Source organism: Thalassophryne amazonica, chromosome 16 (assembly GCF_902500255.1).
Source record: "Thalassophryne amazonica chromosome 16, fThaAma1.1, whole genome shotgun sequence".
NCBI classification, from domain to species: domain Eukaryota; kingdom Metazoa; phylum Chordata; class Actinopteri; order Batrachoidiformes; family Batrachoididae; genus Thalassophryne; species Thalassophryne amazonica.
In genome coordinates, this window is record NC_047118.1 from 38470422 (window position 1) to 38494316 (window position 23895).

At 40.7% G+C, this 23895-nt stretch overlaps 2 protein-coding genes across 3 annotated transcripts; one reads left to right on the forward strand and one right to left on the reverse strand.

The window, feature by feature from the left end:
* Positions 1-873: 873 nt before the first annotated feature.
* On the forward strand, positions 874-8939 carry LOC117527713 (epithelial membrane protein 2-like). Of its 2 annotated transcripts, none has more exons than XM_034190179.1 (5): positions 874-1056; positions 2576-2668; positions 4030-4141; positions 8025-8165; positions 8270-8939. In XM_034190179.1, the coding sequence occupies exons 2-5, from the start codon at positions 2591-2593 to the stop codon at positions 8428-8430; spliced, it is 492 nt and encodes a 163-aa protein (XP_034046070.1). In that variant the 5' UTR covers positions 874-1056; positions 2576-2590; the 3' UTR covers positions 8431-8939. The 2 variants fall into 2 exon arrangements, with proteins under 2 accessions (XP_034046070.1, XP_034046069.1); XM_034190178.1 differs by having other exon boundaries at positions 876-1058; positions 2581-2668.
* Positions 8940-11913: 2974 nt separating this feature from the next.
* LOC117527648 (germ cell-specific gene 1-like protein) lies at positions 11914-19525 on the reverse strand. Its single transcript, XM_034190086.1, has 5 exons — positions 19055-19525; positions 16451-16498; positions 13529-13693; positions 13209-13320; positions 11914-12685 (listed from the first exon to the last, which is right to left on the reverse strand). Exons 1-5 carry the CDS (start codon positions 19347-19349, stop codon positions 12214-12216), a joined length of 1092 nt encoding a protein of 363 aa, XP_034045977.1. The 5' UTR covers positions 19350-19525; the 3' UTR covers positions 11914-12213.
* Between the last annotated feature and the right edge of the window lie 4370 nt (positions 19526-23895).

The window sequence follows — 23895 nt, forward strand, 5'->3', positions numbered from 1 at the left end:
TAACCACATTCTGATGCCTGCAAAACACTCTGAAATACTCAGTAAGTTCAGTGAAATGTTATGTGATACTGGCAGATGAATCGCTGAGCTCTGTTGAAAACCCAGCAGAAAATAAACACACAAGTGTGTATCTGTTGTGTCCGACAGCGAAAGAAGAAGGAGCACATGACTCGGACTCATCAGAGTGGTCCATATCAGTCACGCCCAAACCTGCCAGGGAATAACGACACCAACCGAGAGCGTGAACTCTGCAGCGCCTCCTCTTTCCAGTTTTCTCTGCCTGACTTTGCCCCTCCATTTTGTTGCTCCCTCTTTTTTTCACTCCTTTATTCTCACTCGTGCTATGACTTGCCATCATTTTTTTTTCTTTCCCTCCACCTCTTCCTCCATCGTAACCAACAACATTCCTTCATCCTTGATAGTCCTTCCTCAGCGACTAAGCGGGAAAACACAGAGGGTGGGGACCAGGAAGAAACTCTACACTGTGGTGCCCCGTGCCCCATTCTTGCGTGCGCTTATGTGGCCGTTGTGTTTATGCAACAGCAACAAAGCTGGTGTTATTAAAACCAGCCTGCCATCTGTTACCATGGCAGGATGTGTAAAAATGTTGTCAGGGCCCCAATGTGATGGGAGTTCCCCCCTCAAACATCAGTGAGTCATGAGCTGCACACCCAGAGAAAATCACCGCCGTCAGCTGAGTGACAAAGACATGAGACACCAATCACAATGGAAAATCTGTTGCCTGACTAGAGGAGTTGTTGAAACACAGCAGTGGTTGGAGCTTTTGCATGTGTGAAGGAGACGAGAAGAAAGGGTGGGAGAGAGACACAGAGAGAGAGAGAGAGAGAGAGTGCAAAAAAGTGAGCAAGGAAAGGAGGGAGAGATTACGTGATAAAGCAAGCAAAAGGCTCATCTGGGGTGTGGACTTAAAAAGAGGGCAGGGTAAAAGTGGGCGGACGGGTAGCTGCTCCACTTTGTGCTTTTAGACTCCGAGTCTGAATTTTGTAACCTTGAGAGAAGGAGGATTTTGGCTTCAGCAGACACACAGGCATCAAACAGTGAGTCAGATTCTTTAACTGCTTTTTGGATCCTCACTAGTTTTTACGTCTGTTACCCTTTGTTCCTTCCTGTTTTTCTCACAGTTTTTCGTCAGTATTTCTAAGTTAACACGTGAAGATATACAGGCAGGTGTGTGTGTGTGTGTGTGTGTGCGCACGACTTATTCACTATTAAAATCAACTCTGCACAGTGAGGAATTTAACACTCGGCCGTCCAGATGTGCTCAGTTCATGCAGCAGTTGGCCTCCTGAAGTAGATGTTCAGCTGTGAGAAAGCAAAGGGCTTTTCTTTGCGAATTCTCGCACGCAGCCACACGTATTCTATTGTGTGCAGTGGAAAATATGCCGCATCCGGGCCAGATTTAAAACGCCTCACAGGAACATTTTGTTTTGTGGGGAGACGTGACGTGGGAAGGAATTCGATCAGCTGGAACCCACAACTGTGTGCTTCTAGCCAAAGCTTCCAAAGGCTGAGCGTATACCTGCCTCTGTCTGTAGACCGTGTCTGTGTTTGTACTGTTAGAACTTCAGGGAGAAATTAGACAGAACAAATATTTACCACTTCCAACCTGCACCAAATTTAGCCTGCTGGGTGCAAGATGAAGGGTGGGAAAATGACTGATCGCATGTGTATCCAGTGTGCTGCTGTCACTTTGTGTGTGTACATGTATGTTTGGGTGTGTGTGTGGACCCAGCCCATAAACACTCCTTCACAGCAGCTAGAACCAGCACATTCCAGATGTGCGTCTTACCCTGTTCACACCAAGTGCAGCTTCCAAACATTCAAAGATAGTTCAGCAAGACGTTTTTAAAAAGTGACATTAAAAAAAATGGTTTGTTCACGAAACAAGAGCCGAGGAACAGTGACGTGATTAGCTTCAAGCATTAAGAGGGTTCAAATAAAAATAAAAAAAATAAAAGTTTTGATGTACAGTTAAGGATTTTGAGTTTTGTGGGTGTTGCGCGACAAGGGGAACAGGTGTGAGTCCTGCAGCTCTGCAGGCGAAAAGCAGCTCTTCTCTACAGTTATTTTAAGGAGTGGCAGGTTTGGAAGACAAGCCCAAACTCATCTGCCCGCCATGCATTTCTCCGCCCTTTAGGCTCGTTCTCTCACGATCTTTTCGCCATAAACATAATTTATTCACTGATTTGTCTCTGCAAACGTACAGCACAGCCTTTGAATTCCCATTCCTTGATCTTGTATTCTATCTGCAGGCGCTGCTGCTCAGTGGGAGTGTATTAGCAGTAGGTTTATGGCTGTAGCTCACGGTAATTAGAAGTTGTGAAGCCACACCCTGAGCGGGTTCCAGGTCTTGGTCTTTTTTCATCAATTATAACCCAGTGAGTTTTGAGTGGATTCTGTCTGATTCTCTCGGCTCCTAATAGTTGAAGCAGGTCTGTTCATTGTGTGTGTGTGTGTGTTGGGGGAAGGCGGTGGCGGTGCTGTGGGGTGGGGGGGGTCTTGTAATTGTATTATATAAAGTGGTTGAACAAGTTTTGTCTCTGTTCCTCTTTTCCACAGCACGCTCAAGATGTTGGTTCTCCTCGGTGCCATCTTTGTTGTTCACATCGCAGCCATCATCCTACTCCTGGTGGCGACCATTGACAATGTAAGAAAGACCTTCACACATCTACACCCTGTAGACGTGACCGCCTCTGACATCATGCCCGATTTCTGCCCCATAGTTTCGCTGTAAAAATGACAGCACTGAAAGCTGTGTGCCGCATGCTTTTGACAGCAAAGAGTCATAAGACAAACGAGTACCACTCCCTCTCATCTCATTCTGAACTGGAGACTGTTGCGTCCGAAGCTACATAGCTAACATTTCCCGATGACAGAATGCCGTCACTGTACTGCAGAGTGAATCTGTTTGTCTGCATGTTAAATCGGCGAGGTGGGGTGTCAAACCAAGTCCCTGAACATACTGGAAATGCAGCCATGAATATATAGGTATTCTAGGTATGTTGTATAGAGAACTCAGTACTATACAGTCATAGGATACAACAGCAGCCAATGGATGTGCATTTCTCACACTTCTTAAAATACATTTCAGAATACAGAGCGCTGCCTCACCCTTTATTTGATTTGTCTCCATTATCCAGTATGGACTCAATAATTTTCCTTGAGCAATTAACCCTTTAAGTTTGGTATAGAACAATGGAAAACACAAGAAATGTCTCCTTTGCCCAAAAACATCTCAATTTCTTAATGTCCCACCACTATGTCAGATCAAAAACATGGTTTTCAAATAGCAATTACACAAAATGACAAACCTGAAAATCTTTAAGGTTAAGATTTGGCACTAAAATTATTTAGACCCAAAGGTTTTGGCAACTTAGATGTCAAGACAGAATTCCCACGCTGCGGCTGAAAGTGTTTAATGTAATCGGGACTTAACGAAGCCAAAGTCAGCAGAAGGTCTAATCAACAGGCAGATCACTCCAGCAATAATGTCTAACCTCTTGACTCTCCTCTCAGGCACCAGGGTTCTACCAATGAGACATTTTGTGATTGCATGTCATCCATCATTGTAGCTAGTTAGCATGAATAACTGTTGAAAACATCCAGAGAATTTTGGAAAGCATAAATTCAAATAATATGTATTTCTACTATGTCTATAGACACAAATGATGAATTTCTACAAAGCTTAGAACTTCTGGGTTACTGGTGACTGCATGTACTGCTTTTGTCCACCACAGCAGCATCATGGCAAGCAGATTCATGACATGTGACTCATGGCACTTTTGTTGCCTTTTCCATTGCTGATGGTGACATCTGGTGTAGATTTGATGTAACTGCCACTGAGTCATTATTTAGTTTGGCATAATTATAGGGGATGGTAGCTCATATGCTGTATGATTGTATGTGATATTTAGGAAACCATGACTCCCTAAAACACACAAATCAGACAAAGGTATAAAATTTAACATGTAATATAATAACTCACTAACGAGCCTCTTTTTTCCTCAGGCCTGGTGGATGACTGACACCATGTGGACTGATATATGGGCCCGGTGGATATTAAACAACAAAGTCTGGAACTACACTAGCCTTCCCACTCACATCTACACCTACCCAGAAGGTAAGTCAATCCTACTGAATTGCCAAGATTCATACAGAAAAAAATCTGCGGCAATCACAAAAGTAACCATTTTTTTACACTCCTGAAAACAGAAAATGAAAAACATAATGAAACTGTGCTTAATTTTCTTTATTATACAGTGCATCTGGAAAGTATTTATTGTGCTTCACTTTTTCACATTTTATGTTACAGCCTTATTTCCAAAATGGAGTAAATTCATTTTTTCCCCTCAAAATTCTGCTCACAGAATCCCATAATGACAACATGAAACAAGCTTCTTTTTTTATTTTTTGCACATTTATTAATACAAATTTAAAAAACTAAGAAATCTTATGTACATAAGTATTCACACCCTTTGCTCAGTAATTTGTTGATGCAACTTTGGCAGCAATTACTGCCTCAGCTCTTCTTGAATATGATACCACAAGCTTGGTGCACCTATCGTTGGGCAGTTTTGCCCATTCTTCTTTGCAGCACCTCTCAAGCTCCATCAGGTTGGATGGGGAGTGTCAGTCCACAGCAGTTTTCAGATCTCTGAGATGTTCAATCTGATTCAGAGCCGGGCTCTGGCTGGGCCACTCAAGGACGTTCACAGAGTTGCTGTGTGTTTAGGTTCACTGTCCTGCTGAAAGATGAACGGTCGCTCCAGTCTGAGGTCAAGAGTGCTCTGGAGCAGGTTTTCATCCAGGATGTCTCTGTACATTGTTGCATTCATCTTTCCCTCATCCTGACTTGTCTCCCAGTTCCTGCCGCTGAAAAACATCTCCACAGCAGGATGCTGCCACCACCATGCTTCACTGTAGGGATGGTGCCTGGTTTCCTCCAAACATGATGTCTGGCATTCATGCCAAAGGGTTCAATCTTTGTCTCATCAGACCAGAGAATTTTGTTTCTCATGGTCTGAGAGTCCTTCAGGTGCCTTTTGGCAAACTCCAGGTGGGTTGCCATGTGTCTTTTACTAAGGAGTGGCTTCCATCTGGACACTCTACCATACAGGCCTGATTGGTGGATTGCTGCAGAGATGTTTGTCCTTCTGGAAGGTTCTCCTCTCTCCACAGAGGAATGCTGGAGCTCTGACAGAATGACCATCAGGTTCTTGGTCACCTCCCTGACTAAAGCCCTTCTCCCCCGATCACTCAGTTTAGACAGGCGGCCAGCTCCAGGAAGAGTCCTGGTGGATCTGAATTTCTTCCATTTACAGATAATGGAGGTCACTGTGCTCATTGTGACCTTCAAAGCAGCAGAAATGTTTCTGTACCCTTCTACAGATTTATGTCTCAAAACAATCCTGTCTCTGATGTCTACAGATGATTGCTTTCAGAATCAGAATTGGTTTTATTTGCCAGGTATCCACAAAACACAAAGAATTTGACTTCAGTTTGAGCTACACTCTGTACTGCGTGTATAAACAGACACTAAATGCTGAAAAATGAACACTGAAACATTGACTTCATGCTTGGTTTGTGCTCTGACATGAACTGTCAACTGTGGGACCTCATATGTAGGCAGGTGTGTGTCTTTACATATCATGTCCAATCAACTGAATTTACCCCAGGTGCACTTCATCTGAGCTGTAGAAACATCTCAAGGATGATCAGTGGAAACAAGGTGCACCTGAGCTCAATTTTGAGCTTCATGGAAGAGACTGTGAATACTTACGTACATGGGATTTCTTAGTTTTTATTATTATTTTATTATTATTATTAATAATAATGATAATAATAATTCATTTGACAAAATCTAAAAAAACAAACAAAACAACAACAAAACTTTTTCACATTGTCATTATGTGGTGTTGTGTGTAGAAGTTTGTGGGAAAAAAAAATAATTTTAGCAATTTTGGAATAAGGCTATAACATAAAAATGTGGAAAAAGCAGTGTTGTCAAAGAAACTTTTGAAAAGTTACTTTTTAGTTGCTTTATACAGTTAATGGGGTTACTTCATTAGCAGCTTTATGCAATTACTTTATTAGAATCTGCCAAAAACTTGCAACTAATAAGTAATCTAACTTGGTTACTCTTAAGATTGAGCAATCAGCAACGTAACTAATAGTTACTTTGCTGAGTACTAAATCTTAATAATAAAGTTAGATTATGAGTTACTTTATTAATTACATTCAGCAGCTGCCAACAATTTGTCCACAGCTGCAAATGAAGTAAATGTATAAAGTAACTGTAAAATGTAAATGCATACAGTAACTAATGAAATAACTTTTCAAAGTTGCTTTGGCACACTGGGAAAAAGTGAAGCGTTGTGAATACTTTCTGGGTTTACCGTACATGAATATTTTATCTATTGGGCTGAATAACTGATTTATTTTGCCTGTTAAATGAGACCTACTGACCATTTTAATGAGCTTAATAATTCATTTTAATGAGCTTAATAATTTTGAAAAATCAGGGTAAGATATGTTGAAAGCCAGCAGCTTAGTGATGTGACGTTATGTGTGAGGTTGTTTAAGGTAAATACACCCCTTAACATGCAATGAAGTAACAACAATGTGGATTTATTCATTACCTTCAACAACAAAGTTGGGCAGAGGTTATGTTTTCACCCATTTGTTTGTTTGCTTGTCTGTTTTTGAACAGCCTGTACCCCACAATTTTTCATATATTGTTATGAAAATTGTAGAGGATTCATATCCTGATAGGCAAGAACTGATTAAATTTTCAAGGCCATAGGTCAAAGGTCAAAGCCAGAAAAAAAATCTTGGAAAATTGTAAAATTCCTATCCTTTAACATTGAACAAATTTTCAAAAATTCATAACGCTTCCTAAAGGGATCAAATTTTTCATATTTGTCAGCATTTTGTTGGATGGTATCCTTTATTGACTGAAAAAGTTTGATCTGGATCTGATCCAGATTACAGATTTTGTGGCAATTTAAATTTAACATTGAAAACCCCATTTAATGTACAGTTTATATCTTAATCAAACGTGCCCCGATCACTGATATTTGAAAGTGAGGTGCAGACTGGCACTCTATCACTTGACAAAGTTTGATTTGCCTCCGACCCGGATTATGGATTTTATAGATATTCTAATTTATTATTGAAAAGCTCATTTAGTGTACATTTTACATTATATCTCAATCAACAGTGCCTCAATCACTCTCATTTGTGGCAATGAAGTGCAAACGAGCACTCTCAATGAACAGACTAACTTTAAACTGCATTGCAGATTTAGCAGATACTTAATTTTAACATTGAAAAGCTCTTTTGATCTATATGTTGTATTATATTTTATTTTATGAGCAGTCACTTCTAACAGGACTTTGATCTTGAAAGTTTTTTCCAAGGTATAAAATTTGTGGAATTGGAAACTAGCGTTGGCTGAGGTTTGCACTCTGAGCTCTAGTTTCTGACAATTTTCCTCATAAATATTCTCCCATATGGGTTGAATACATGGAATGCGCAATGGGAAAAATGAAACTGACATTCAAGGTTTTCTGTGATCTGATTAAAGACTTTTCAAAGCAAAATTTGTCTGATGATGGCTCAAGTTTCTCCTGTTTTGCAACCATGAAGAACCACCACTGGGAAGCAAATCTGATTAAGTATCCTTTTAACTCCTGTGACAACATTAATGTTATTATTGGAGTGGAACATGTGAACAATGGCGGAAAACATTTGGCTTATCTTAAAGTTCAATTGATTCCAAGTTTGATCTTAAAATTGCATTAGGAGCTGTCGTTTTTGGTTCATCTCATGTTTTAAAATCCTAAAATATTTGAGATGTTTGAACATAACATTCTTGCCATTCTGCTGTCCAACCATATTTTTGAAAAAGCATAGCAAGTGAGTCAGTGGAGTGCTTAGCACATACTCACGATACAACCACCAACAATGTGGGTTTTTTTTTCCTTCTCTGGCTCCTCCTGCAGATTATCTCCAGGCTGTGCAGGCCAGCTCAGTACTGGCTTGTATATTCTCCATTTTGGGCATCTTCGTGTTTGTGGCTCAACTATTCACCCTCCAGAAAGGGCAGAGGTTCACCATTTCTGGCATCTTTCAGTTTCTTGCCTGTGAGTACTCAGGCTTCATCTCCATTCCCATCTCTCTCTGACACATTTTCTCCTTTGAAATGGTCCGTTGCCCCTTCTTGACATCCATGCTCCCTTCCTTGCAGGCCTGTGCATCATGATCGCAGCCTCCATCTACACAGACCGCTTCCACAAAGATGAAAAGAACGGTTGGTATGGGCACAGCTACATCCTGGCATGGATCGCCTTCGTGCTCACATTGATCTCTTCCATCACTTACTTTGTGCTACGTAAGAAGACAGCATGAGCACACTAGACCTTCCTCCTGCCAGCCCATAATGTTTGGCTGGATGTACTCTTTCAGCTAAAATCTGGCTTTAATTAGTGACTGTGGGAGGTTCCCGTGTTTGTGTTCATCTGCCTGTTTTTGCCAGTGAACATTTGTCATATTCGTTGAAGAAAATTCAGATTTTAGATGTAAGTGTGTATTCAGCTGTAAAATTAAAATTAGAACTACTTGCTGACCATCTCAAATGCTTTGATGGTGTTTGTTCGAGTCTGCTGACAGTTGTGGTTTCAAACTTTGGGGGTGTGTTTATTTCTGGAGTGAAGGACAGACTCATACAATCACAGTTGTATTTGAGCAAAATACTATTTAATACCCAGAGTTACAATTGGGTTGGAATTCTTGAAGGCCTCTAAATATTAAGAATATTTTTGTTTGTCACAACCCAACATGGCCTTAAAGAGGAATTCTGGTATTTTTCAAACTGAACTCTATTTTATGTGTTTGTGGGTTAAACTGTTCACTCAGGACAAGAACGAATTTGATTGGTCCAGTCTTGATTTACAACACTAACAACATCACAGGCTAAGTAGCTATACTATGTAAGACTGTGGAGCAAGCTATTAAACCTCGTGAACCACTTGTTGTTGCCACTGAATAGGCAAAAATATCATCAGAAGTGTCTGGTACCATAAAGATGATCCTGCACTCAAGAAACTGATGCATTGTATGAACTCAATTCAGTTATGTGCAGGATTTCCATCTAATAAATATATGTAGCCCCAACTCAACTAAAGCAGTCTATGCAAGATAATTTAATTTAATTTAGTTGGGACTACTTATATTTATTATGTGGAAATCCTGCCCATAATTGAACTGACTTCATCCAATGAGTCATTTGTTTGTGTGATACACTCAAAAAACTGACTCACTGGACTGGATTCCATCTAATAAATATATATAGCCCCAACTCAATTAAATTACATGATCTTGCATGGATGTGTTTTGTTTGAGTTGGGACTACTTATATTTATTATGTGGAAATCCTGGCCATAATTGAACTGACTTTGAGTTGGGGCTACATATGTTTATTAGAAGGAAATCCTGCACATAAATTGAGTTCATCCAAAGAGCCATTTTTTGAGTGTGATGGAGGTACACGTGCACGTTTACATCAGTAAATGTGAAGAAACTTTTGTTAAATGACTGATTATACAGTTAGTATCTTAACTTATTCTTGTTGTTTTGGATACACCACTGTGGATTAAGACATTGCAAGTTGATTGCCAATGAGGGCTCATTGTTCTTATAAGTAGAAGAATGAGTGATTCAGCACTGTACCGATTAAAACTGTTTTGGTACTGAGTGACAAGTTTAACCCAAAAATATCTATTAAAAAAAATAGGATCTAGGTTGAAAAATCTGGAGTTCCCCTTTAATTTGTTTAGGATACTATGATAAATTAAGAGTTACCAAGATGACTTACAACATAAGTAGATTGAACAGTAAAATCTGTTTTATAATGTAGATTTACGCATGGTTATGAGTGTTGGAAAAAAAAGGGGTGAGTTTATTGTTTTGTATTCATTATTGTATTGCTAGTCTATCTTAATTTTTTTCATATATCTGCTCTGGTCTTATTTTACGTCCTGTGTCATTGGTTAATGCGAATGCATCACGTCACAGTACTCGATAAAGCCAAGCCCATCTGAAATGTTACAATGGCTTTACTTATTGCACACATTGCAGATTTGTGTGCAATCAAATTAAAATACAAAGTCACACTTGCGAAATTTGTTCTGCAGTGTTTTTGTAATTAGGAAAGACATTAAAAAGGCTTTTGAATAGGAAGAGAGTCATGGCTCTCAGCCTGCTAAAGAACTTATACAGTGTAAAGACAATTGATATAAAGTGGGTTGTTTTGTTATTGTTAGAGACGAACCATGCCGATCTTTTAGTAACACCTGTTTAGCTAGTATGGAAATGTCACATTTAGTTTTTGGCTCACCAACATAATGCGACTAACAAAATGTCTTGTCTGACTGCTGGTGTAACCTTATCAAACTGTTAGTCATCTAAATTTTCTATCAAATCATCTTACACCATAAGACAAAAAGTGCCCAGACTCAACGTGTGCGATACAATGTGTATATATTACTTGTTTCCATACAATGCTCTATAATACTGTTTTATTGTTGTTGCTATTATTTCTCATTATGGATGATATTGACTTACATTATTAAAACTTGATTTTCTTCCATTTTCTTTTGTCATTATTCAGGAAAAAATGGACATGTTTGGAGAAACAGTACTGTGATGATGATTTTTGTCCATAACTAGAAGGCACATACTCAGTTGTGGTAAAAATGACTGTAGTTAGCACAACAGTCACTGCAAAAATATTCACCCAGCTCAAACCCACAACAGGGTGGAGACTGGTGTGACACTAATATATGTCATCCTTTGGGTTGCAGCCACCATCGCATTGGTGAACCCAGCTTTAAAAACATGTATATGTAAAGCCCTTTATGAGGTCATAAAGTCAGTTCTAGACATTGCCAGGAATGCAACAAAAAGGAAAAAGAAACAAACATTTTGAATAGTCTCAAACTTTTTTTTAAAACCACTCTTCCGTGATCCCATCTCACCACAAACCTTTGTCAAAATTTCCTCCTTACTTGCACACAGACACAAACATGGACAAGATGGTCCTTTTCAACACGTTTAGCAGCATACTACTAGCAACTAGAATGACACTCGTGAAGCGGAGACCTCCACCAAGACAACAGTCTTGTATAACAATGGTCCCCAACCTTTTTTTCCTTGAAACCCCTAATTTATAGCACAGAAAGGCTGAGCTCCCCAAATCCACACAAACTCAACACCCCAAATAATCAAGTGATTCAGTCCAAATCTTATTTACTCCCCCCCCCCGTATTTCTCCTTGGTTCATCAAAATAAAATGTTTTCAATTAATTTCAACTGTAAACCAAGTGTGTTGATTGACAACCTCAGACCAGGCAAAACCTAATTCGGGACTTTGTTGTACAGTTGTATAGTTACTCTACAGCGAACGGATTATGACCATCCAGCTCCAAAAATGAGTTTTGTTCCACTGCAATCACACGTTTAATTGGATCTGCACTAAATCCTAGACATTCATAGATATCATTTTAACAATGCTATATTTGTTCATCAAATTCAAAGTAATATTCCCTGAGAGAGAGAGAGAGAGAGAGAGAGAGAGAGAGAGAGAGAGAGAGAGAGAGAGAGAGAGAAAAGACATTCCTGGAACTATCCCTTGATCTCCTCCAAAATGTAACAAGAATGCTCCCCCAGCCCACCAATTTCATGAAAGACATCCTGGTTGTTTTTAAGTAATGCTACTGAATGCAGACAACAGACAGACAACAAAAAAGAGAGAAAAAAAATTTATATTTATAACCTCCTGGACAGACATAATAAAAATACATTACAGTGTAACAACATTTAGATTACAAAAGCACCATTTAATTGTTTTATTGTGGCATTGTTGTCATCCATAAAACTGCATTATTATAAATGTTTTCTTATCACTGAATTTTAAAAGTTTGCAAAGTAGCAAAAATAATGTAATATGAATATCTAAAGTTTTTGAAATTAATTCAACTGCAGTAACCGTCTTTGAGATATTTGTAGAGAGACGGGTCTCCTCCACACGTCTGTTTCTGAATGAACAGTGACTCAGGTGATTATAGTCAGAGCTGCTATTACCTGAATTCATTTTGCACAAGACGGAGGAGCCAGAATGGACACATTCTGCACTCAAAGTGGGCTATAGTCCTCTTCTGGCTGGTAATGGGTGGAGAGGCTCTCCTCTTGAATTTTGGGGGGCAAATGGACTGAGACAGTGGATGAACGATAGGGACTGGGGAGGGACAGACGGTGGTAAGGGGAACCAGGTGCTGGGTGAGAATGGGGAGGAGAGGCAAAGTTGGAATGATGCAGAGGAAGGGACTGAGAGTGTGTAAGCTTTGGCAAGGAGTGTACTGATAACCGGGGATCATAGTATGGAGACAAATGCGACACCCGGTAGGAAGATTGGGGAGAGACCACCCCCATAGCTGGGTTTGGAGGGGCATAGTAGGGTGCCGGTGGCAGGAAGCCTGCAGGGTTAAAGCTGCATGGGCTGAAGCTGGAGTTCCGCCTCGGTGTGACCATCAGGACCTTCTTAGTGTAGCTGTTCAGAGTTGATACACCAGCTGACATGCACATAGTGAATCCAAACCAGGCCACGCTGACACAGACAATAACAGGACATTGGACAGAAACAAAAGCAAATTATGTCTATTAAAAGAGCTCAGTACTGGACCCTCGGTTTTAAGTTGACCTGCACGCAGGACTTTTGATTTAGCAGAGCGAGTCGCAGTCAGCCCACAGTTCTGCTGAAAGCTTGATTCACGAACGTCCTCAGGAAAAAAAGTGCCTGTTCTTTAGCACTTGCAATAGGACAGGATTCCAGGAAGAATAGTGTGAAGAAAAGTGTAGGACATGCTGGAGTGAGTACATCTCCAACCTGAGGAATTCCTGAAGAACCTCAAAATGATTTGGCAGAATCTGGGGGAAATTTTCCTCTGCTTTCACTCTGAGTCTGACCCAGATACATGGCAATAACAGAAAAAATGACTCGTGTGTGTTTTTCTAATCTAAACCGACTTTACAAGCACTGACACGAAAATAGAAAGTTCCATAGATCTATTTTTCCATCATCCTAAGAGAAAAAAGAAATCAGCACTGTTTTAACATGTTCATTAACTCACTAGAATGCCCAGGAGTAACCGTAGCTGTGAGGCTTGAAATCATCTGGTCCAGCAGAGATTGTGGTCTGGAAAACCTCAATGAACATCATGTGAGCTACCATCCCAATCAGTCCTGTGAGGATAACGATGACACATATAAAAGAATAAATTCTAGTGAAACGAGAGATGAAAGCAAAATGATCTACCCTGGTTGCTTCAGCAAAAGTCTTTGACGTACACAGAGGTAAAATATCTGAGATATTTGTTGATAAAACTCAAGAAGTCACTGACAAGTAGCAAAAGGCCTTGAAGAGTAACAAGAAGTCTGAACTGTAATGTACCTCCCAGGACTGTGAAGACGGCAGCAAAGGCATTGAGCATCTGGCCCCAGCGCTGTGTGGATGGGTACCAAGTTCTGATACACATCTGCACAGTGAGCAGTGTGCAGCTGATTAACAGCAAACCGATATACATGAGCTCCATGGACACAGACAGCCACATCATCACTGAAACAGGAAACAGATGAATAAATAATATGAGATCACAAGGCAGGCACATGTAGCACACATTTACAGAGCAACAACTAACCAGCCAGCCAACCCAAAAAAAAAAAAAATATCAGCCAATAGGGCAGCCATCCATTCATCCAGCAAACCAACAATCACCAACCAGGCAATCAACCAACAATCATCCATCCATCCATCCATCCGAGGCAACTAACAGTCATCAATCATCCAGCCAGCCAACCAAAAATCAGCCAATTAGCCAGCCAACCATTCATCCAGTAAAGCAACAATCACTGACCGGGAAACCAACAATCATCCATCCATCCATCCATCTGTCCATCCATCCATCCATCCGAGGCAACTAACAGTCATCAATAATCCAGCCAGCCAGCCAACCAAAAAACAGCCAATTAGCCAGCCAACCATTCATCCAGCAAACCAACAATCACCGACCGAGCAAACAATAATCATCCATCCATCCATCCATCCGAGGCAAGTCAGTCATCAATCATCCAGCCAGCCAACCAAAAATCAGCCAATTAGCCAGCCAACCATTCATCCAGTAAAGCAGCAATCACTGACTGGGCAACCAACAATCATCCATCCATCCATCCATCCGTCCGTCCGTCCATCCATCCATCCGAGGCAACTACCAGTCATCAATCATCCAGCCAGCCAGCCAACCAAAAATCAGCCAATTAGCCAGCCAACCATTAATCCAGAAAACCAACAATCACCAACCAGGCAATCAACAAACAATCATCCATCCATCCATCCATCCATCCATCCATCCATCCATCCATCCATCCATCCATCCATCCATCCATCCATCCATCCGAGGCAACTAACAGTCATCAATCATCCAGCCAGCCAACCAAAAAACAGCCAATTAGCAAGCCAACCATTCATCCAGCAAACCAACAATCACCGACCGAGCAACCAATAATCATCCATCCATCCGAGGCAACTAAGTCATCAATCATCCAGCCAGCCAACCATTCATCCAGCAAAACAACAATCACCGACCGAGCAACCAATAATCATCCATCCATCCATCCATCCATCCATCCATCCATCCATCCATCCATCCATCCATCCATCCATCCGAGGCAACTAACAGTCATCAATCATCCAGCCAGCCAACCAAAAATCAGCCAATTAGCCAGCCAACCATTCATCCAGTAAAGCAACAATCACTGACCGGGCAACCAACAATCATCCATCCATCCATCCATCCATCCGAGGCAACTAACAGTCATCAATCATCCAGCCAGCCAACCAAAAAACAGCCAATTAGCAAGCCAACCATTCATCCAGCAAACCAACAATCACTGACCGAGCAACCAATAATCATCCATCCATCCGAGGCAACTAAGTCATCAATCATCCAGCCAGCCAACCAAAAACCAGCCAATTAGCCAGCCAACCATTCATCCAGCAAAACAACAATCACTGACCGGGCAAATAATAATCATCCATCCATCCATCCGAGGCAACTAACAGTCATCAATCATCCAGCCAGCCAACCAAAAATCAGCCAATTAGCCAGCCAACCAATCATCCAGTAAAGCAACAATCACTGACCGGGCAAATAATAATCATCCATCCATCCATCCGAGGCAACTAACAGTCATCAATCATCCAGCCCTCCAACCAAAAATCAGCCAATTAGCCAGCCAATCATTCATCCAGTAAAGCAACAATCACTGACCAGGCAACCAACAATCATCCATCCATCCATCCATCATCGGAGGCAATTAACAGTTATCATTCATCCAGCCAGCCAACCAAAAATCAGCCAATTAGCCAGCCAACCATTCATCCAGTAAAGCAACAATCACTGACCGGGAAACCAACAATCATCCATCCATCCATCCATCCATGGCAACTAACAGTCATCAATCATCCAGCCAGCCAACCAAAAATCAGTTAATTAGCTACCCAACCATTCATCCAGCAAACCAACAATCACCGACCGAGCAACCAATAATCATCCATCCATCCATCTGAGACAACTAACAGTCAATCATCCAGCTAGCCAACCAAAAATCAGCCAATTAGCCAGCCAACCATTCATCCAGTAAAGCAACAATCACTGACCGGGCAACCAACAATCAATCATCCATCCATCCATCCATGCGTCCGAGGCAACTAACAGTAATCAATCATCCAGCCAGCCAACCAAAAATCAGCCAATTAACCAGCCAATCATTCATCCAGGAAATCAACAATCATAGACTTAGGAACCAACAATCATCCATCCATCCATCCATCCATCTGAGGCAACTAACAGTCATCAATCATCCATCCAGCCATCCAAAAATCAGCCAATTAGCCAGCCAACCATTCATCCAGTAAAGCAACAATCATTGACCGGGCAACCAATAATCATCCATCCATCCATCCATCCATCCATCCATGGCAACTAACAGTCATCAATCATCCAGCCAGCAACCAAAAATCAGTTAATTAGCTAGCCAACCATTCATCCAGCAAACCAACAATCACCGACCGAGCAACCAATAATCATCCATCCATCCATCCGAGGCAACTAACAGTCATCAATCATCCATCCAGCTAATCAACAATCACTTAGCCAACCAACAATCAGCCATCCATCTACCCATCTTTCTCACCAGTCCGCCAGCATCAATTAATTGATTAACGAACAGATCGATCTATAGATCAATCAATCAATCAATCCGTCAATCCAAGAACACAGTAAACACAACATACCACTGGTATTAGTCATCTTACCTTTTTGAGAGTCTGGAGTCAAAGTATGAAACCCTCGACACTTCTCCTCTAGTAAACAAAGCAAATAATATAGTAACAGTAAATAATAATACAAGTACAAAAATCTTTTGCGTTTTACAAAAAAGCATAATTCATAATAAAACATTATTTTTGCAGTGTAAAGTGTTTGTTATAGACAATGTAATCTCAATAGAAGTTACATTGTAATTTATATTTTCTTAGGACAGTAAAAGTAAAATTTGTCTTTTCCCAGATGAAGTGTACGAGGTCTGTCCATAAAGTATTGTACCTTTTTATTTTTTTTTAAACTATATGGATTTGATTCATATGTTTTCACGTCAGACAAGCTTGAACCCTTGTGCGCATGTGTGAGTTTTTCCACGCCTGTCGGTGACGTCATTCGCCTGTGAGCACGCCTTGTGGAAGGAGTGGTCCCGCCCCGTCATCGGATTTGCATTGTCTGGAAATGGCGGAATGATTTGGGTTTTTTTTTCCATCAGAATTTTTTCAGAAGCTGTTAGAGACTGGCACCTGGAAACTATTCAAAAAATTTATCTGGCTTTCGGTGAAAATTTTACGTGCTTCACAGAGAATAAGGTCTGTTAGTACAGCTTTAAGGACCCCTTTAAGGACGCTCAGCGCGCCGCGCTGCGACGATACAGCACAAGCCACCGGACCATTTCTGAGCTGATGGCTCTGTGGATACGAAACCGTCGTGTGCTCTTTCTCTGGTTATCACAAGATTTCACTTTTAACAAGAGATTTTGTCGTGGAAAGCCGCGCGGAGGTTTCGCGCGTCACGACCGATTCGCTTTGGAAGCGAGACAAAGGAATACCTTCGTTTCGGCGTGTCAGAGGACAAGTTTGGACATGTCCAGCTCTCCACAATTTCACTGATACCAAACTTGTCCTCCGCTGTACTACCAGACCTTATTCTCTGTGAAGCCCGTAAAATTTTCACCGAAAGCCAGATAAATTTTTCGAATAGTTTCCAGGTGCCAGTCTCTAACAGCTTCTGAAATAATTCTGATGGAAAAAAACCCAAAATCATTCCGCCATTACCAGACAATGAAAATCCAACGACGGGGCGGGACCACTCCTTCCACAAGGCGTGCTCACAGGCGAATGACGTCACCGACAGGCGTGGAAAAACTCACGCATGCGCACAAGGGTTCAAGCTTGTCTAACGTGAAAACATATGAATCAAATCGATATAGTTTAAAAAAAAAATAAAAAGGTACAATACTTTATGGACAGACCTCGTAGATTTAAAGTGACAATGAAACACCAGATAAAAATTGGAGTTTCCATGTTTTGGTCATCTATTATTTCCATCAAAGTGTTAATTTCTTGGAGCGTTTGGACAATTATTACAAAATGGTTATAATTTCACAAAATGATGTGGGAAGCGACAAGTCTGTGGCATCAAATATTACAAAACATTATAAAGGTACAATATATTAATGACCAGTCTAACATTACTGGGAGGTATCAAGAGTGTGATACACACAGTAATATGAAAATACTTTTTCGAACATGTCTAGGCAAGTCTGGGAGCATCCACGTCCCTGACACCACGGAACTGCTTTGGGTCCTGGATGGCAACCACCCAGGCAGACAAATGGTTCCTTCTTATTTTCATAAATGAACATAAAACGTTACAACTGTTTAAACAGGACAGTTAGGTGCAAAATCTTAATTAGGAACATTCAAACTACCTTAAAATCTGCAGATCAGCAGTTAAAGCTTTTTGTTGGAACTTCACTAATATTCAAACCCAATCTGATGCAAATCATCTGTAAATGAGACGCTGAAAAATGAGTCAATGTTTGTGAATCCTGTTAAACTTTCTCTCGCTCTCTAATCCATAAATGACTCATGCTATTCAGGTCTAAAGCTCTGTGAGCAGAACACATTCTGATCATAATCTTTTTTTTTTTTCAGGCTGAGCACATGTGCGTGCGCGTGTGTTCATATTGTCACCTTGGATTTTCTCTCATCCTGACCCATTTCATTATCTGACCCCCTTGTGTCACAGTGTTAATAACCAAATGCTACTTTGGGAGTATCTACTGGACAAAAGCTGATAAACAGATGACTGAGGCTTGTTTTTAAATCTTTTTGTATTCACAACTTTTATAAAAGCTTTATTTGTACAAATTCAAGAATTTTTCACTTTGTTACCTTTCCTTTCCCAGTACAGAGACACCACCAGACGTTTTGTTCAAGATTAAGCACTGTTGACCTTTGAAATTCCAGAATGATTACATTTCCCAGTAACTTCTTGTTAGGGGAGGTGATGGTCTAGTGGTTAAGCGTTAGGCTTGAGACCACAGGATCCTCGGTTCAAATCCCAGCCTGACCGGAAACACACACACACACACATATACATATACAGACCCTGCCTTTTGGTGTCTTCTGGTGCCTTCCAGCATATAGTCATACCTCGAAGATTAGCTGTAATGCTAATCTACTAAAGAAACCACTGGTTTTGCGAATTAGCTGTTAGTAAAACTGTGTCAACCACTGTTCAAGTACATCTGACCTTCTCTACATATGACAGCATTAAATCTATTGCAGCTTTCCATTTCCATCTCGTCTCACCCAAACCATCGGAGTAAATGTCCTCCTCACAGGTGACAAACAGGCCGGTATGGAATCTGGGGAAGACAAAGCGGTCATCTCCCGTCTCCCAGAAGAACTGCATGCTTGATGAGTTGGGCAGGCCGGGAACGGGGATGCAGTTGCTGTGTTTGGTTGGCGTGCAGAGTGGTTTAGGCACCTTCTGTTTTCCTACACACCAATAGGAGGACATGAGGGCCATGGTGCCCAGGAAGAGAGACAACCCTGTCTGAATGAAGGACAGGCGAGGCGAACGCATCTGCTGAAGGAACTCCATCGCATGTGTATAGATACTGAGGGAATGAAACAGAAATTTAACAAATAATTTAGATCGTAATAGACTTTGGGATACCTCTGAGTGACTTGGGGTCAGTTGTTCAAAGTAATGGAGGGATCAGGTATGTGGTTTAGAGACGGTGGTGCAAACAAAAATACAAGAATGGGAACTGGAGACAGAAGAGATGAAAATACTATGATTAAATTTTGATATTTGACTCCAATGACTGACTTTTTCCAAATTTGACCTCGCCTGGGCTATTCCATAACCCACCGACATGTCTGCCAAGTTTGTTGGACAGTGGAGTGAAAACGTTCCAACTTTTGACATTTTCCCAAGCAAACCCTTTAAGGGCAGTTCTGTGGTCAACCTACATCCACATGCCAAGTTTGTTGTTTGGAAATCTGGTGAACCAACACAAACCCTGTTTAAATTATAGTATGATTGAGAATATTCTTATCAAACCTAAGTATGAAGTTTTTACAATGTATTATTCATCATTTATCAGGTTTAAATAAAAGAAAAAACTATCTTCAATAATAGACAGGGACCAACAAATCTGCTCCCCTTGAGTATAATCTGCTCATTGTCATTACTGTACTTACAATGCATTCAGAAAGTATTCATAGTGCTTCACTGTTTCCGTATTTTGTTATATTACAGCCTTATTCCAAAATGGCCGAAATTCATTTTTCCCCTCAAAATTCTACACACAATACCCCATAAGGACAATGTAAAAAAGGTTTTGAGATTTTTTGCAAATTTATTAAAAAATAATAGTGAAATCACCCGCTGGAGTCAGTGGCCACAAAGAAAACCTGCACCCTCTTGGCCCTTTTTTGGAATGTTTCTGGACACCACTGAACTAAGTGTGTGCTTTTTGCGTCCCTAAGGTTAAAAAAAAGTTGGCAGGCCACAGGGCCTTCTTTTATCATGCACCTGTCTTGTAGAATAATCTCCCTGTAGAGATAAAAGTCAGATTTCATAGAGGCATTCAAGTTCAGACTAACGACACATGTATTGTCCCTCTCATATGGCTAGAATACTGGTGTAGTATAGAATTATGCTTCCTCTCTTTTAATTGCATATTAGCAATGGAACAGGTCTCGGCCTCACTACATCTAAATTCTGGGTCTGTTAGTGAAGCACAGGGGTAACTGCTGGCAACCACTTTAGTAATCTCTCTGCTTCCCGCTGATTTACTGCTAGTGAACTAATGCATTGGGCGTAATTACAGTTGTAAGTAAAAGTTTGGGCAGCCGTGATGATTTCCATGATTTCCCTTTATAAATCATTGGTTGTTTGGATTTTGGACCATCATACATGTCTGTCCCTTTGAGGGTCCACCTGTATAACCAAGTGAGAAAATCCATAAAATCAACTCAAAATCCTTATAACCTCTAAATCGCACCAAAATCAGTTTTATTACAGTACACACAACCGCATAGCGGTGTCACATAACTGGGTTTTTATCCACAAATTATGAGTTGCCGCAATGACATTAAAGTCAGGATCATTAGTATTTCCTCCACAGTTGAATTTCAAACAATAGCGATCTAGTATTCATGCGTCATGCTGAATTTTATCGAACTGAATGTGTCAAATTGAGTTATTTTTTACAGAAACAAGAACTGTCTGTCACTAATGGAAATACATTAATAAAATCATGAAAAATAAATTGAATAAAGTAAATAAATATGAAATTGGTCACTGGATCCTTAAACTTTGGACATAATAAACTCTTCATGGTGGATCCTTGATCTCTGGACATAAATAGGAATAGACAAAATATGTAGTTTTTGTCAAAAGCATTTCCTTTCAGACATTATTGGCATGAATGTCTTTCCATACATCTGAGCTGAGCTCCTGCAGCTGGCTGTGCTTCACGTCAGCATCAGTTTAATTCATAGAGAATGCAGGACGTCTTATTTTGGGAAGAAAAAAAAAAGTTTTAGTCGATTGTAGTTTCTTGTCTGTAATACAATGTTTTAAAGAGGTGTCATTTTATTTAAAGCGGCAATTCATTTTGAAGTTATTAATTCCGACCGGACTCTGTCTCGGCAGACAACGGAACGGAGGATGATTCTCGCTTCTTGACTACAACAAGACAAGAGTCCCAGTTAGTGACTTTAATCCACACAAAAGTGACTCACAATATTTTAATGGCTTTGAGAGGAGTTAAGAAGTGGATTAGCCATTTCTGAAGAGCAGCGAATCAAAGAACCAATGAGCTAGTGGATCGAAGCATTGCTTCATTTGGTTCACGCATCAAAGTGGAGTCACGCTACAGAAGCGGCTGATTACATACTCGCTGCAGACCAAACCCTGAATATCCGTAACACTTTATTTGTTCGTCCGTATGACACTGAAACACGGAAAAATCCGTATAATTTACGGACAATCTGTATAGGTTGACATGTATGGACCATTCTTCTTTACAAAACATCTCCAGTTCAGTCAGGTTTGTTGGTTTCTGAGCATGGACACCCCGCTTAAAATCACACCACAGATTTTCAATAACATTCAGGTCTGGGGACTGAGATGGCGATTCCAGAATGTTGTATTTGTTCCTCTGCATGAATGCCTTAGTAGATTTTGAGCAGTGTTTAGGGTTGTTGTCTTGTTGAAAGATTCAGCCCCGGCTTCTTCAACTTTGTCACTGATTCATGAAGATTGTTCTCAAGAATCTGCTGATATTGACTGGACTCCATGTGATCTTCAACTTTAACAAGATTCCCAGTACCTGCACTGGTCACACAGCCCCACAGCATGATGGAACCACCTCCAAATTTTACTGTAGGTAGCGAGTGTTTTTCTTGGAATGCTGTGTTCTTTTTCACCCATGCATACCTCCCCTTGTTATGTCCAAATAACTCAATTGAATTTAATCAGTCCACAGCACCTTATTCCAAAATGAAGCTGGCTTGTCCAAATGTGCTTTAGCATACCTCAAGTTACTCTGTTTGTGGCATGTACATAGAAATGGCTTCCTCTGCATTACAGCATCATACAGCATCTCTTTGTGCAAAGTGTGGAGCAGTTGAACGATGCACAGAGACACCATCTGCAGCAAGATCATGTTGTAGGTCTTTGGAGCACGTGGGTTGACTATGACTGGTCTCACCATCCTTCGCTTCAGCTTATCTGAGATTTTTCTTGGCCTGCCACTTTGGGCCTCAAGTAGTACTGTGCCTGCGGTCTTCCATTTCCTCACTATGTTACTCACAGTGGAAACTGACAGCTGAAATCTTTGAGATAGCTTTTTGGATCCTTCCCTAAACCATGATGTTGAACAGTCTTTGTTTTCAGGTCATTTGAGAGTTGTTTAGAGGCTCCCATGTTGCCACTCATTAGAAGAGATGCAAAGAAGGGAAACATTTGCAAATGGCCTTTCTCATGATTGGATTCACCTGTGTAAGGAGGTCAAGGGTCAATGAGCTTACCAAACCAATTTTGTGTTCCAATAATTAGTGCTAAATGTATTCAAATCAATAAAATGACAAGGGTGCCCAAATTCATGCACCTGTCCAATTTTGTTTAAATAATTATTGCACTTTCTGTAAATACTAGAAACTTCATTTCACTGCTCAAATATCAGTGTGTTCATCTACTATATGATATATTTAACTGAAATTTCTGATACAATCAATGATTTATAAAGGAAAATCATGGAAATCATTAGGGGTGCCCAAACCTTTTCATACAACTGTATTCCCAGCCAACTGATTCTGCTCTTTTTCTCTCTGTCTGAGGCACTGATGAGGTTTCAGTTGTTCAGCCAATCAATGGACAAATATACTTACGAGTAACTTACAAAAATTGTGTAATTTTTTTTGCCAAACACAGATGATGTGCTAATAACAAACTCGTCATGATGATATGTAAATGCCAGAAGATGGTCCACTACTGACACATAGAGGTGATGCTGGGAACAATTAATTGTGTGAAAATGAGAAGTCATCAGTGATGTGCACACCAAAGACACACTTTTCAATTAACACACCCACGTGTTTGCAATTATATGGGTGGATATAGAAGCATGCGCAAAATGATGCGTAAAATGACACTAACAGTGGCTGTCTTAGCATCAGAGGACTTTGCAAATGGTGCAATCCGACATAAGCATGTATTCAGGGAACGCAAGAATTTACTTGCCAATGACGATAATTGGCAGATAAAATGATTTTGATTACCAAGGCCAGTGTTACTGGAGTTGCACACAGAACGCGGCTGGCCCAGAGTGCAGCGGTGTGTAGCCAGGAGTTGTCTGTGTCCACACAGGTGCTGACCACGCTGGGGCTCCTGCCAACAGGGGCATCCCAGCATGAGCGCACCGATCGGTCAGGAGTGTGCCAGCCAACGTTGAGCTGAGCCATTCCAGCTGTGTGGAACGCAATCACCCAAATGTCAGTCAGGTACATGATCACATTTCAACATTACAGCACAATTTTGCAGCGAGAGCCGGTTTCCTAATGTAATTGGAGATATTAACTGCACACATATTCTATAAAGGCACCAACACATGATGGATTTGTTGTGTTAATAG

Coding starts and splice junctions, on each gene's coding strand:
- LOC117527648 (XM_034190086.1), bottom strand. CDS start 19,349: ATGGAGTTCCTTCAGCAGATGCGTTCGCCTCGCCTGTCCTTCATTCAG. Junction 13,694..16,450: donor GACTCCAGACTCTCAAAAAG/GTAAGATGACTA, acceptor TTCCTGTTTCAG/TGATGATGTGGCTGTCTGTG. Junction 12,686..13,208: donor GGTTACTCCTGGGCATTCTA/GTGAGTTAATGA, acceptor TGTCTGTGTCAG/CGTGGCCTGGTTTGGATTCA.
- LOC117527713 (XM_034190179.1), top strand. CDS start 2,591: ATGTTGGTTCTCCTCGGTGCCATCTTTGTTGTTCACATCGCAGCCATC. Junction 2,669..4,029: donor TGGTGGCGACCATTGACAAT/GTAAGAAAGACC, acceptor TTTTTTCCTCAG/GCCTGGTGGATGACTGACAC. Junction 8,166..8,269: donor CATCTTTCAGTTTCTTGCCT/GTGAGTACTCAG, acceptor CCTTCCTTGCAG/GCCTGTGCATCATGATCGCA.